The 13,430-nt window shown below is 33.0% G+C and overlaps 1 protein-coding gene across 1 annotated transcript; it reads left to right on the top strand.

Annotated features, from left to right (window-relative positions):
* Window positions 1-1,591: 1,591 nt before the first annotated feature.
* Window positions 1,592-3,836, top strand: LOC136969987 (glycine receptor subunit alphaZ1-like; the record flags this gene model as incomplete). The annotated part of the gene is made up of 3 exons (XM_067264342.1): window positions 1,592-1,811; window positions 3,262-3,420; window positions 3,511-3,836. Coding segments are annotated over 3 exons (705 nt in total), but the record flags the coding sequence as incomplete, so codon positions are not given.
* Between the last annotated feature and the right edge of the window lie 9,594 nt (window positions 3,837-13,430).

Here is a 13,430-nt window from a genome sequence, read left to right as displayed (position 1 = left end):
TTTCTAAAGAAAAGAGTTTTCTAATTATTTTTTTTTTTAGAAAAAATTTTCAAACAAAATTTTTGATATAACTGAGGTATGGATAAAATTATTTGTTTAATAAATCCATCATAAACAGCTTTTCCTTCAGGCTGAAATTCTGTTTTTTCAATTTTGTTGGATACAACAGATATTCTAACAGGTTCTTTACGAGCATAAACAGTTCTCTCATATCTTCAACTTAATTTACTTAATAACTTGAATTTACCACCATCGGGAAAATTAGTACTGTTGAGTAATTCTTCGATATTAGAACCAATTCTTATTTCAGCCTTTTGATAACTTATCAATAATTTGAGAAAAACTAAAGCCGTCTGCTTTGCCATTAGATTCGTTTTCCTATTACCTTATCAATTAACCCTCCTGCTATAGACAATAACGTATCCAACAGAAGAGGAAAGCCACATTAATTTACTGAAATCTACTTTTTTGTATTTAAGGAATATGTTTCCCACTCAATTTCCAAATAAAATTTTCATATTTTCTTAATTTATGAACGTCAGCCGATATGTTTCCTCTTAACAAATTATCACATATTTCACATAAAAATTGATTTGATCAGAAGCTTCTTTCAGTATTGCTCATCTCTGTGACTGTGTAGTCTTTGCCAAAAGAGCTAACATGTTATAATTTTTCTTTACATTTTTCATTTTATCAGTAAATATATCCAAAAAATACCTTGTTTATCAGGAAAACATGAATCTCTCACAGAAAATTTCTTATCCGTTTTAAGACGAAAATCCAATAAAAAATAATCAAATTCCTTTCTTGTGTCGTTTTTTATATGCATCCATGAAAAAATTAAATTTTTCTGCAAAAGCTTGACGACCCAAACAGTTCACCTGACTCTCATCACGATTACTTTTAAATAAAATCAAATAATGAGTATTTAAATTTATATCTCTCATAATCTTATTTATGGGAAACAAATTTTGCATTATTAAAATTACACTTACATTACAGTGATGAGATTCGATCATAAACAAAGATGCAGTTTTCACAGACAGTTCCTGAATCAAATATTCAATTAAATCCCATTCTTGCACAGAGTCTGCTAAACCATACATAAATGTAATATTCTTTTCTTGTAAGAAGGTATACAGAGTAACACCACACAAATTTCTTAAGTCTATTTTCATAACTTTTGTGGCAAATAATTTTTCTTACCAATGTGGTTTTTCCAGATTGTGAAGGTCTCACAATGACACAAGTACTGTACATTTCAAATATTATTACACTGTAATTCTTTTTAACTCCACGTCCTTAATGTTTTATTTATTTTTGGTTTTATATTGTCTACTTCGACCTTCGCTTATAAAGGTGAAAATAAACCTATTTTGTTTTACTTCTTCACTAAGACTTCCTCGCTCTTTGTTAATCAGAAACTACACCAGTATAGTAAGATCTGTTATGCTGGTCCAGGTACACAATACGAAAATAAATAAAGTACATTTGTACACTTTCTTCAATAATTTTCAAGCTTTTCAAACCTCTTACTTTAACAATGAGAAATGACACTTAAAGTAATTAATATATTTATAACTTTTTTCAGGATTTCCGTCTGTTGTTGGCAATTATTGCAGCATGGAAGGATCCGAGATTGAATTTGAAGAAGTTTGTTGCCAAAGATTCTGTGATGTTTCCTAGTAAGTTAGAGAAAAATCTGTGGAAACCAAAATTTGTATTTCTTAATACCAAAATGGTTGAAAAATTTTATGACTCTTCGAGAATTACTTCTGTAAAAGTTCTTCCAGACGAATCGCTATTTGGGGGTATTAGGTATTTAAAATATAGAAATATATACAAAATGTTAATTATAGTATTTTAAGACATGTAAGATGCATCCTCGTTTTAGCGCAAGATATTTAAAAAAAATTCATTTATTGTATTTAAGTGACTTCTCGTCTTTCACACTCGACTCAATTTTTTAGAACAATATTCCGATTTGAAAAAAGAATTAAAAGTAGAATCTGTACTGTTATTTATCAGGGATGAAAGGAATATTTTAAAAAATAAGTCCTTTGTAATTAAAACTGTTGTTACAGTATTCTACATGAATCATGCAAATCCTGCTAGCTATAGTAAACAATAATACTCTCTTATGTGTAATTAAACAATAACATTTCTATTCAAAACTTGGGCTAGGTGGTGGTTATTTGTAGCCAACGAAGGGCATTTGAGGGATTCATTAACCAATAGATATCTTAACGTATCACACACAAGACAATTCATTGAGCCTATTTATTAGATAAACGTCATATCAGACATGTCATAAAATACAAAAGTTAACAATTTTAATTATAAAATTTCGTATTAAAGCTATAATATTTTCATTTTCAGAATGAATTTTTTAGTTGACTGCCCAATGAAACTGCATGATTATCCAATTGATATTCAGATTTGTCAATTTAAACTTGCTCTAGTAAGTAATTCATTATTATTTTCGAATAATAAAGATATGTTTACATATTTAAATTCATTTACAGTAGAGAGTCGTTAATCGGAATCAATTGGGGACTGGGGTTGTTCAGATTAGTGATTTGCTTCCGATTACCGATTATGTACGAAAAAATACATTAACCTGTCCAATGTTCAAATTTTTCTCCGTTGCGTGTCGCTTCGTGTTGAATTTTCGTCGATTTTAAGCCTAACGAAAATTTTTATAATAATAATCGAGGCTATCGTATCGTTAAAAATTATTTCTTCATTTTGTACAAACAAAATAAATAGATTGAAAGAATATAAAAACATGAAAATTATACTGTAGAAGTAAATCTAGTATCAAAAACGTTCGATTCAGCACGACACAGTCCGACTGAAAATCGTTCCGATTACCGGCGATTCCGATTACCGGGGTTCCGATTAACGACTCTCTACTGTATTTAATACTTTTGAACCTATAGAAAAAATTAAAAATTTCACTAATTTCGAATTTCCGAAAAATTTTTATTTATTGATTCCAAGTATAAAAATAAACAAAAATCCAGTGACAAGTTGCATATCTTTACTGGCTTCGCAAGGAAATATTGAAACACAAATATTTATTTCACTTCATCTGTACAAACCAGTTTAAAAAGTTATGCAATTAGGCAATTTTATAATTTATAAATAACACATTTCTTACACGTGATTAGTTTCATCGAACTTTATTCTCAGAAAATAAATTGATTAGTCACGACCTAATGGTCTATGTTTTTATATAAATTTATATTTATATTTTAGGTAGACATTCAGATAAAGAAATTCAGTTGAAATGGATGGAAGAAGAAAATAGTCCTTACAAAAATCTCGGTAAGAGCATACACGTCAGACATATGAATTTATTAACATACGAAATGGATGAAATTAAAGCAAAGAAGGTGACTGAACAATGGCTGACCGGTACGTGTTACTTGAATATCTTCTTCTCGACAAACTAATCACGTAATATACAACCTTTGCTAGTAATATACGTCTTTATAATTATTTCAGGTAACCACACTCTATTAATTGCCGAATTTAAATTTAAGCGACGTCTAACCGGTAACCTGATGAATGTCTACATCCCTAGTACATTAGTGGTCATGCTGTCATGGCTCTCATTTTGGATCGATGTTCACGCTGCACCCGCACGCGTTACTTTGGGTGTGACTTCAATCCTGACTTTAGTCACTCATTTGGTGCAGTCCAGAAGTTTTGTGCCTCCTGTCGATTATTTGAAAGCTCTGGATGTTTGGTTTATATTCTGCATCGTTCTGATATTTTTATCTTTAATGGAATATGCTCTAGCTTACCAATCCGCCATCAAAATGAAAGAGGTACTGTGCGTTCAAATCATTTTATTAGCTGTAATAAATGATATTAAAAAAGGTTTAATACTCAGACATAAAACAATTTGTTGTGTGTTTCAAGTGTAATAAGATAATATTTGTTGAACCCATTAAAAAATTTACTGTAAGAAAATATTCTAATTCATAAATAAACAGGAAAAATAAAGAAGCAATCAATTTATTTATATAAAATTTGAGAATATAATACTTATAAATGTTTCTGGTATACAGCATTTGGCCGCCTGGCAGTTGCGCGTGCAACACGCATCAATCTTTTTTCCCCTTTGATCTAATGTGTTTCCTGACATGAAAGAATTAATTTTGAGTACATTCTATATTTTGTAGCATGGGGGGTTAAATGACTTTCTTTTCCAACCTGTAGATTTTGCATTACTGTAGTGTGCATTATCCAAGTAATCAAACTATGGATTAAAGGTATATCGCACTAATATAATGGGTTGAGTTTGACATACACATTGGCCGCTATAATATAATGCGCTATAAATTCCTTCGCGATATTGTCGGCAGAGACTGTTATATACAAGTCTATAATTTATTGCTTATCACTACAATTGACATGGCAAAACTGCTTAACAACAAATTTCACCAATTATTTACTTCGGCATTAAACGAAATAACAATTATCTGATGCATGATATTAATGTTACGTTAGTACAATTTATGGCATTTATTTGCATCATTTATTTAAAGATGGAGAAAAGAATGAAGTAAATTTTCGAAAGAATTTCCTGTTAAACGAAAAAGTAACCCTTCACTTCATCTATCAGGACATTTATAATAGGTATGGAAATCGTCAGGGCACTCTTAAAAACACGTGGAGCGATGTAGCACCTGTTTCTGGGAGAAACGTAATAGTACAGTTAGTCGAGAGATAAGATTAATGTGTGTTCGCGCTCACGCAAGGACACGACTCAGATGTCACACGTGATCTACCTTTATCTCCCCACTTCCTTTAGTTCTAGATTTAGCATCAGTAATTCTTATACACACTTAAACGAAAGACTTTGGCCGTACACAAAGTGTTTATGAAGTGGAAAAGTGAAGAGGGGAAAGGGAAGGGAGGAAGGAGAGAGAGCAGATAGACAATAGAAAAAAATAGCATCTCTCTGAACGGCGTACGTATGGTTTCTGCTCCCTCTACGTTTAATATTGGCGTTCAGTTTTAGACTATAAAGCCGTAGACCCCAGAAGAGTGTCTTTTTTTTAAACTTAAGTGTAGCGAACACCAATAATTGAGTTCCGCCGCAATAAGCTAAGAGTAGGTATTAGTGCTAAGTGGCTGCTAGTAGAAGTAATTATAACTATTTAAAACTTAAATGAAACTGAACACCAGCGCTAATCTGAAGACTAAGTAGTGTAACTGCTAAACAAACAATGCAAAAAAACAAACGAAGACAACGACAAAACAGCGAGACGAATGGACCAACAAACGACAAACGAGCAAGACTCCCTTTTTTATTAATTCTTATACACAGAGTTAACATGTCAAATTTCGTTTCTTAATCTTTACTCTATCCTGAGATATTAAACGAAATAGACACATGCACACAAGCACACATACAAGGAAGCTCGCACAGAGATATCCTGGGGATATTTCTTTTTTTTTTTCATACCGTTTTGTGTTCACTGCATCTGAAAATATCGATAAATCAAAAGACCCGGTGAATGAAATTAGACAACATTACAATACATTCTCCTATTACGTTACAATATAACAGCGTGGAAAATAAAATTATCGATGAGACATCCTGACGTTCTTTAAAGATTGATTTAAATTCTTGCGTGCAGCATCTAACGTGCAGGAAAACGACCAGTTTGATGTCATATCCATGCTACACAAAGCATTGAGAAATTCGCTGCACGTGTAACCACACGCAAGAATTACGATACAGAAGGAGAGCTACTACAACCAAGAAATTTATAGAATACGACACAGTATGCATCCGTCTCTTAAGTTTTTCATATCTGTACTCTACTTTCCTCTGTCTAATTCCATTCTCGAGATTAAATAAGGGCAGACACACGGAAGACATGGAAATTTATAGGAATTTATAGAAATTTATTTAACAACAATACTTATTGGATTGCATTTTTTTAATTGCAGTCCAAAAAGTATTGTTCTTTTCTTAGTAAAATCTATAATAATAGTACGTACTTCAAATACTTGTTCTCTTTTTCTGCACTATGTAAAAATTTGTTATAATTGAAGATCCTAAAACTTCTCTATTTGTAAATATGTAAAGCACTATATGACATAATTGTATCGATAGTTGTTTTTGTTATATACATTATATTAAAAAGTTCAAAATAAAAATTTGTATATCTAATCTAAATTCTTATTTACTTTTTAGAGAAAAGAAATTCAAGTTAATTCGAAAGATTTCCATCCGAAGAAAAAGAAATCGGGAATGATTCGGGGATTGTTCTCGCACATAAAGGATATGAAGAACACTTTGATTAACTCAAAACACATAAATCCTTACGATAGGGTGTCCAGATATATATTTCCCTTTGTATTTATGAATTTTGCAAGCATATATTGGATATATTATCTGAGTCACAGACTTACCTACTGAGAAATATACTTCTTCTTTTTCGCTCTTAATTCAGGAAGCCTGGGTTGGGCCATGGACCAATGACCTCCATCTCATTGTATGTTTCCATCACTCCTATATAAACACCACTGATACATCGTCAATCCTTTTTCTTAGAAATTCAGCTATCTTGTCCATCCACCTATTCATGGGTCTTCTCCTACGTCTTCTCTCCTCTATGTCCTTCTCGAATACCAACTTTGGTATTCTATTGTCTTCTATTCTCTTGGTATGTCCGAGCGATCTCAGACTAATTTGTTTTATCTTCTTCACAATTTTCATTCCTGTTCTTTCCCTTATTTCTTCGTTCCTTGTCATGTCTCTTCTGGTCTTATTTGGCATGCTCCTGAAGAATTTCATTTCTGCTACCCGGATGTTTTTGCTGTACTAAAAATGTCACGGCATTGTGACGATGTCAATAAATAATTGCTCGTTGTTATTAAAAATTTATGAAAATAATATATGGTCCCAAATTAAACATTTACGATTCGATGTAGTGTTGAAATTATTTAACATTTCATATAAATATTACGCCGATTCTAGAGATGTTCTCATTTCGAAAAATATGCAAAAAATCTGTCAAATCGGCATAACATCTGCTGATTTTATGAATTCTCTGCGAAATTCATAATTTCTGGCAATCTAAATTTATAACGGTTATAAGTATTAATAAAATATTCTATTCTTTAGTTTTTTCACTATTTAATTTATTGTCGGAGTATAAATGCTGTATTACACTTAAATGTTACACGGGACCCACTTGTTTGCTAGAGTTAAAAGCAGAAGACTGTCATGTCAATGAAATTGCTGTTTTAATGAACAGACCTACTCCTGGAATTTATAACATTTTGGGAAAATTATCACCAATATCTACTAAATATCGATCGAGAAGACCCAAAATCACATCTCAAAGGGATGATAATAGAATTGTGCGCTTTCCATCACAACAGACTAAAGCAGTTCGTCAAATTTTATTTAAAAGTGAATTAAAAATATCAAAACGCACTGTTCATCGAAGAAGTTCAGCAGTTCCACATATAAATTTCTGCCATGATGAAAAACCCATCACTAACAAAACAACACTAATTGGAAAGAATGTAGTGGGCTAAATATCACACGGTGTGGAATGAGCAATTGGTTCTCAGTTCTTTCAGTGATGAAAAGAAATTTAATTTGGATAGCCTAATTATTGGCATGAAATTAGGAAAGAATAGTGCAGTTTTTAGCAGGCAAAAGAGTGGTGGTTCTTTTATGGTGTTGGACTACTTTGGATTTAATGGTTTATCAAATTTAGTGATTTTAACTGGTAGACAGACATCCAAAAGTCATCAAGAAATCCTAAAAAATAATTTAGTACCTATTGGAAAAAATTGGAGGACCTGACTGGATTTTCCAACAGGACATTGCCAGTATTCGTTGCTCATACTCAACGACTAAGTGGCCAGTAAGAAGCCCAAACATAAATCCGATTGAGAACTTGTGGGGCATTTTTTCTTGAAAAATTTATGCTAATAACAGGCATTTTGTGGCAGTTTCAAAGCTTGGTTTCAAATGAATCCAGAAATCTTACAATTTAATTAAATCAATGCCTAATCGCATTTTTGAAGTCATTAAACATAATGGCAGTTCTATTTCATAATAAAACAATTTTCATCAATATATGTTATGAACTATTGTTCATAGTTTAAATTTACCTATATTTTTGGGACATCACAAAACAAGTATTTTGTGTTTAATACTTTATAAAACTTTATTTATTTAATTTATTTTATTTAATTATAAAATCAATTATATAACATTGTATCTACATATATATAAATAAGAATGTTTGTTTGTTTTCTATATAATCCTAGGCCGTTCGATTAAATGCTACGAAACTCGGCAGTAACGTTTATACACCCCTCCCATCAGCTTGCCCCTGACGTTTACTTTGAAGATCCAGGTGATCATCCCATGTTAGGATTTACATAGAAGATTCCAAGATAGGTGACGAAGTGAATGCCGCTTTTGTAGTTTACTCCGACTTAGCCCGCGAGCTTCACAACGCTTTTTTTCCGTCTAGGTACACACTGCTCAATAGCACAGGCAGAAACTTTAGCTATTTATATTAGCTTAATTCACATTAGGCCTAGGAAGGACAAAAGACAATACTTACACTATCACATTTATTCTGACAGTAGGGAAGCTTTGCACAGGATTGCGAAGTCTGGTAGCCGCTTAAAACTCATCCATCTCATACACCGCATTCTCAGACACTTAGACAACAACATTAGAATAGATTTTCAATGGGTCCCGTTTCATGCGAGAGTTCTCGGCAATGAGACCGCTGACCGTCTTGCCAAACAAGCTGCAAAGTCTTCAGTCACTAGTACTTTCATTATATTCCTACCTCGTACATCAACAATCACGTCAAGAAAGCAAATCTTCATTCTCTGGCAAGACAGCTGGGGCCATGACACCACTGGTAGGCTCACCTACACTTTCATCCCCAAGGTTGACACTACTGCGATTCTTCGCCACTTTTACCCTAGTTACACCCTCACTCAGCTACTTACAGGGCATGACAACTTTAAGCAATACTTGCATAGATTTAACCTTGGGAACAATCCACAATGTGATTCTGATATTCAGGAGAACCAAACACCACTTCACTTAGTTTTTCGCTGCAATAGGTACAATCACATTAGGGGTAGTTTAATGAGAGCTGCTATTCTTGAAGGGTACAACTGCCCTTGCAACCCGCACCAACTCATTCAGAAGCGTGCAATGTTCCATCATCTTCTCGCATTAATATCCCTTAGTGGGCCTCTTGAGAGCATTCACTCTTGGGCACGGATGGCAATTAGCTTTCCCTTGCTTTGTTTCAACTGTCGGTATATATCTGCCTTTCAACTTTATATTTTAACTTTTATTTTCCGTCTTCTTTTCAATCTAAATTCGGTTAGTTTAAGTTAGTCTTAATTGTAAGTTAGATTAGGGACTCAACTTTGTTTCCAGTTAGATTATGATAGGCTAGGTTAAATTAGACTAGAGTTGTAAGCAGGGGCGAATCCTGACCAAAATTTTTGGGCAAGCTGAAAGTTACAATAGGATTATTGGGCCTATCTCTAGCACTAAATAGGCAGAATGTTATTTGGTGTGAATAAAATAACGTATAGCGACAACGTACGTAGGGGCGGATCTAGATTTTTCGGGGCCTGCAGCTTATTGAAGTCCAATGGGGCCCCATTTTTTGTTGGATTAATAATCTTTAAATAGGGTTTAAAATTCATTTTTAACATCAAAATCAGAGTTGAAATATATTTATCAATATTTATAAAATGGTGTTGAATGACAAACTTTATCAGAAAAAGTATTAAAAATTCATGATAATAATTCAATTTTTGTGAGCCATTGACACTTGGGGGTCCAGGGCTTAAGCTCTATTAGTCCCTGTAGATTAGTCCCTGAACGTACTTAACTCACAACAATTCACAACTTAGATTTAAAAGTACACAATACATGTATGCTGACTAAGTACAGCAAGCTTTCGATACAATCTGGCCATGTTAAATGCTTCAAATAACATCATGCGCACGCACTTGTTTGCTGCGGCAAACCTCCACACAAGGAAGCGATCAAGTTCCGCAAGTATCGCACTGACTTAAAACAGCTAGCCGCTAGCAATCAATGTAAAAGCAAACAGAAATGAAAAAAGAGTTTACACGTTAAAATATATTATTATTGGCGTATTTGTTCTCATTAAAAGTATATTGACAGTCCAAACTTTCTCTTAAGCATGCAGTGCATGCTAAGAAATCGCCCCTGGTTGTTATCTTTAGTCGTCTGGTTAGGTTTGTCCTAGACTAGTTTAATCAGTGATTAAGTTAATGTTTAAAATAATAAATAAATAAATAAATAAAAATTTAAAAAAAATAAAAAAAATTGGGGTCTTGCTCGTTTGTCTTGTCTAGTTTGTTGTTGTGTTTGTCCTATTAACAGCTAGACAATAGTGTTTTCACACTGTTGTCTAGCTGTTAATAGTATTGAGATTCGCGCTCGTGTTCAGTTTTATTAGTATTAAGTAGATATGTCTTCCTACTAACAGCCACTTGGCACTAATACTTACTCTTAGCTTATTATGGCGGAACTGAATTATTGGTGTTCGCTACACTTGGGTTTTCTTTTAGACCCTTCGGGGGACTACGGCCTTGCAGCCCAAAAACTGCACGCCAACAACAAACATAGAGATTACAGTAGCCATATGTATGCCGTTGAGAGGATCCTACCTTTCTCTACTGTCTATCTCCTCTCTCTTTCCCCCATCTCTTTTCCCTTACCCTCTTTTCCACCCGCTAAACACCTTGTGTACTGCCGATGTCTTTCATGTATGTATGTATATACTCCTAACTTAGATAATGTCGTACATCCCACTCCAAAATATCTATTGGATTTCTGTAAATCAATTAGTTTCTATCTACAGTAGATTTGTTTATATACATGTATCGCCATCTATTGACAAAAATTTAACAAAATAATAAACTAAATATAATTCTTATAAAAAATGATATAATTTTAAAATATATCATATATATAAGCCATTGATCCCACTGTTTGTATATCTGTAATCTGTCACGGAATGACTAGAACGCCCACTAGGAGCGTCTCTAGCCGATGATTTTCAGCTATTATTTAAATTAACAGTATAATTCATTTATAACAGTATAATTCATTCATAATATAATTCATTATATTATTATTTTTACTTGTAATAGGAATTTATTATTGATATGAATTTATTATTCATACCATAAAATGACACCGCTGCTGCTAGAATGCCCACTAGAGGTGTCCCGGGCTATCTCGTATATTATATTCACTTAATTACTGTGACAGATATACAGCACTTGCCTGCATGCATTCGAAAGTGAAAAAGCTATAAGTATTTCATTTTCCACATCTAACGACTCAGGTTTTTTACAGCACTATCTTAGTTCAAATAAGTTCCCTCCAGTAGCCGTGTGCATGAAACCACCGAACTCTGGTAGTTAGTTAGTTGTGGGTTCGAGCGTGGCAAACAGGTTGACCACGTGGAGTTTTACGAGTTTTCTTCACCTAAATGGGATCCAGCTTCCCTTAAGTTTTCCTCGGATGCATCCCCCGGCAGATCGCTCACGTGTGCGTTGCAGTAACCAAATAAACCTAATTAATTCTAACGAGCGATTATTTATTGCGAAATCGTCAAAATGCCGAGCTGCAAGTTTTTGTCACAATGCTGTCAATTTTTTAGTAGTGCAAAATTACCCCTGTGTATTATACTTTTCCTGTTAGCAATAGAGTCGTGCTAGTCATGTAGCTATCTTCGTTCGGGGGGGATTTCAAATCAAAGTAACGTGATATTCACTCTAAACTATAAGTTTCTATACAGTTAATCCGGGCTTACGCCCTTAGTCTTTCCAAATCTCCTGTCAATTTTCATGTCACTAACTACGATTTCTTCAAATTGCAATCCAATAATTTTTTCTATAAACAAGATATTTACGAAAACCTACTTCCTACATAATTTATATAATCTTTTGCCTGATAAGAAAAGTTGGCCTGCTTCAGTTAAGAATATTTTTGATACCTTGAGTTACTCCTTTTTGTTTTCAACTCGATCAGCTTCATTGTTGAGAACTCACGTAAATGCTATAATACAAACTAAGTCAGACCAGCTGTGAAATCAGGATATAGCGTCCACTTTGGTTAAACGAGTTAACTTGTTTGAAACGCGCCTGGTTTGGTGTACAAAAAAAAACTACTTAAACTGTGAGACTAATTTTTCCACGAAAAGCCTCATTATGCAACTTAGACTTAATAAATTTCGGATTATGTTAAAGGGCTACCGGATAAATATATCAAGAGAAAAGTTTTATAGTTATTGCGGTAGTAAAGAGGAAGAGAATCTCTTAATACACTTGTTTGGATCTTGTCAAGTAATATATCAACTAAAATGTTGTGTACTAGCAGAAGATTTCAAGTATAATCATTTGAAAAATGACATGTCAAAAATTACTTTATTTAAGATTTTCTCCTTTTTTTCTAAATCTTTAGAATTTTTGTGATAATTCATTTTTATTTGTATTAAATAACATTATGTAATTAAATTGTTCCTCCTCCATTGTAAGAAATAATTTAAATCAATAAACATATTAATATCATCATCATCATCATCATCAATCATCATCATCATCATCATCATCATCTGTTGCAAAAATATCAATACTTTATACTTACTGGAACAATCTATATACAGTATATAAAATTACATGTCCTGACTGATTCATTATCGCCCAGAGCAAACCGCTGAACCTAAAGAGGTGAAATTTGGTACACAATTAGGGTACGTCATGAAAATGCACACCAAGACAGGATTTTTCGAAGTTCCCCCATACGGGGGAGAGGGGAGATTAAGTCTTAATCTGAAAACGGCTTCTACAGTACTGTTTTAGATGCGATTTCTTGTTTTTGATAGTAATAACTTAATTTCGAAATGTACAATATTTACCAAATCATCCAAATCGTTTGCCTGAGCAACGCCGGGCTCATTTGCTAGTTATAACATAAAATACTTAATTAACACCCAGCTAGATGCTTGTTAACCTACGAAAAAACATCTTATCTCACCGAGAATTATTTATTGGCCGTAACGAACGTTTTCATCCTGTTCTACACACCATCTTCAGGTTTTTAAAAATCATGAAATATTAATAACTGTTTTTTTTCTGTATAGAACAGTTAAGAACACATTTAAAATACAAAATTCTTTTGAATATTGAGCTATTTAAATCCAAAGAATAAACTACAGTAATATATATACAATTTAAAATAATAAAATAGATAGAAAACGCTTGTTTCGGTTAATAAATAATTCTCCGTGATATAAGGTGTTTTTGCGTTAGTACAACATAAAAGGAATTATTTTCACAGTTCCACAAGAATTTTTTAT

The sequence above is a fragment of the Centruroides vittatus genome, unplaced genomic scaffold (genome assembly GCF_030686945.1).
Source record: "Centruroides vittatus isolate TY-2023 unplaced genomic scaffold, ASM3068694v2 contig_1854, whole genome shotgun sequence".
Taxonomy (NCBI): Eukaryota; Metazoa; Arthropoda; class Arachnida; order Scorpiones; family Buthidae; genus Centruroides; species Centruroides vittatus.
The sequence above is the reverse complement of the archived record's forward strand: the minus strand, read 5'-3'. Positions and strand labels throughout refer to the sequence as shown.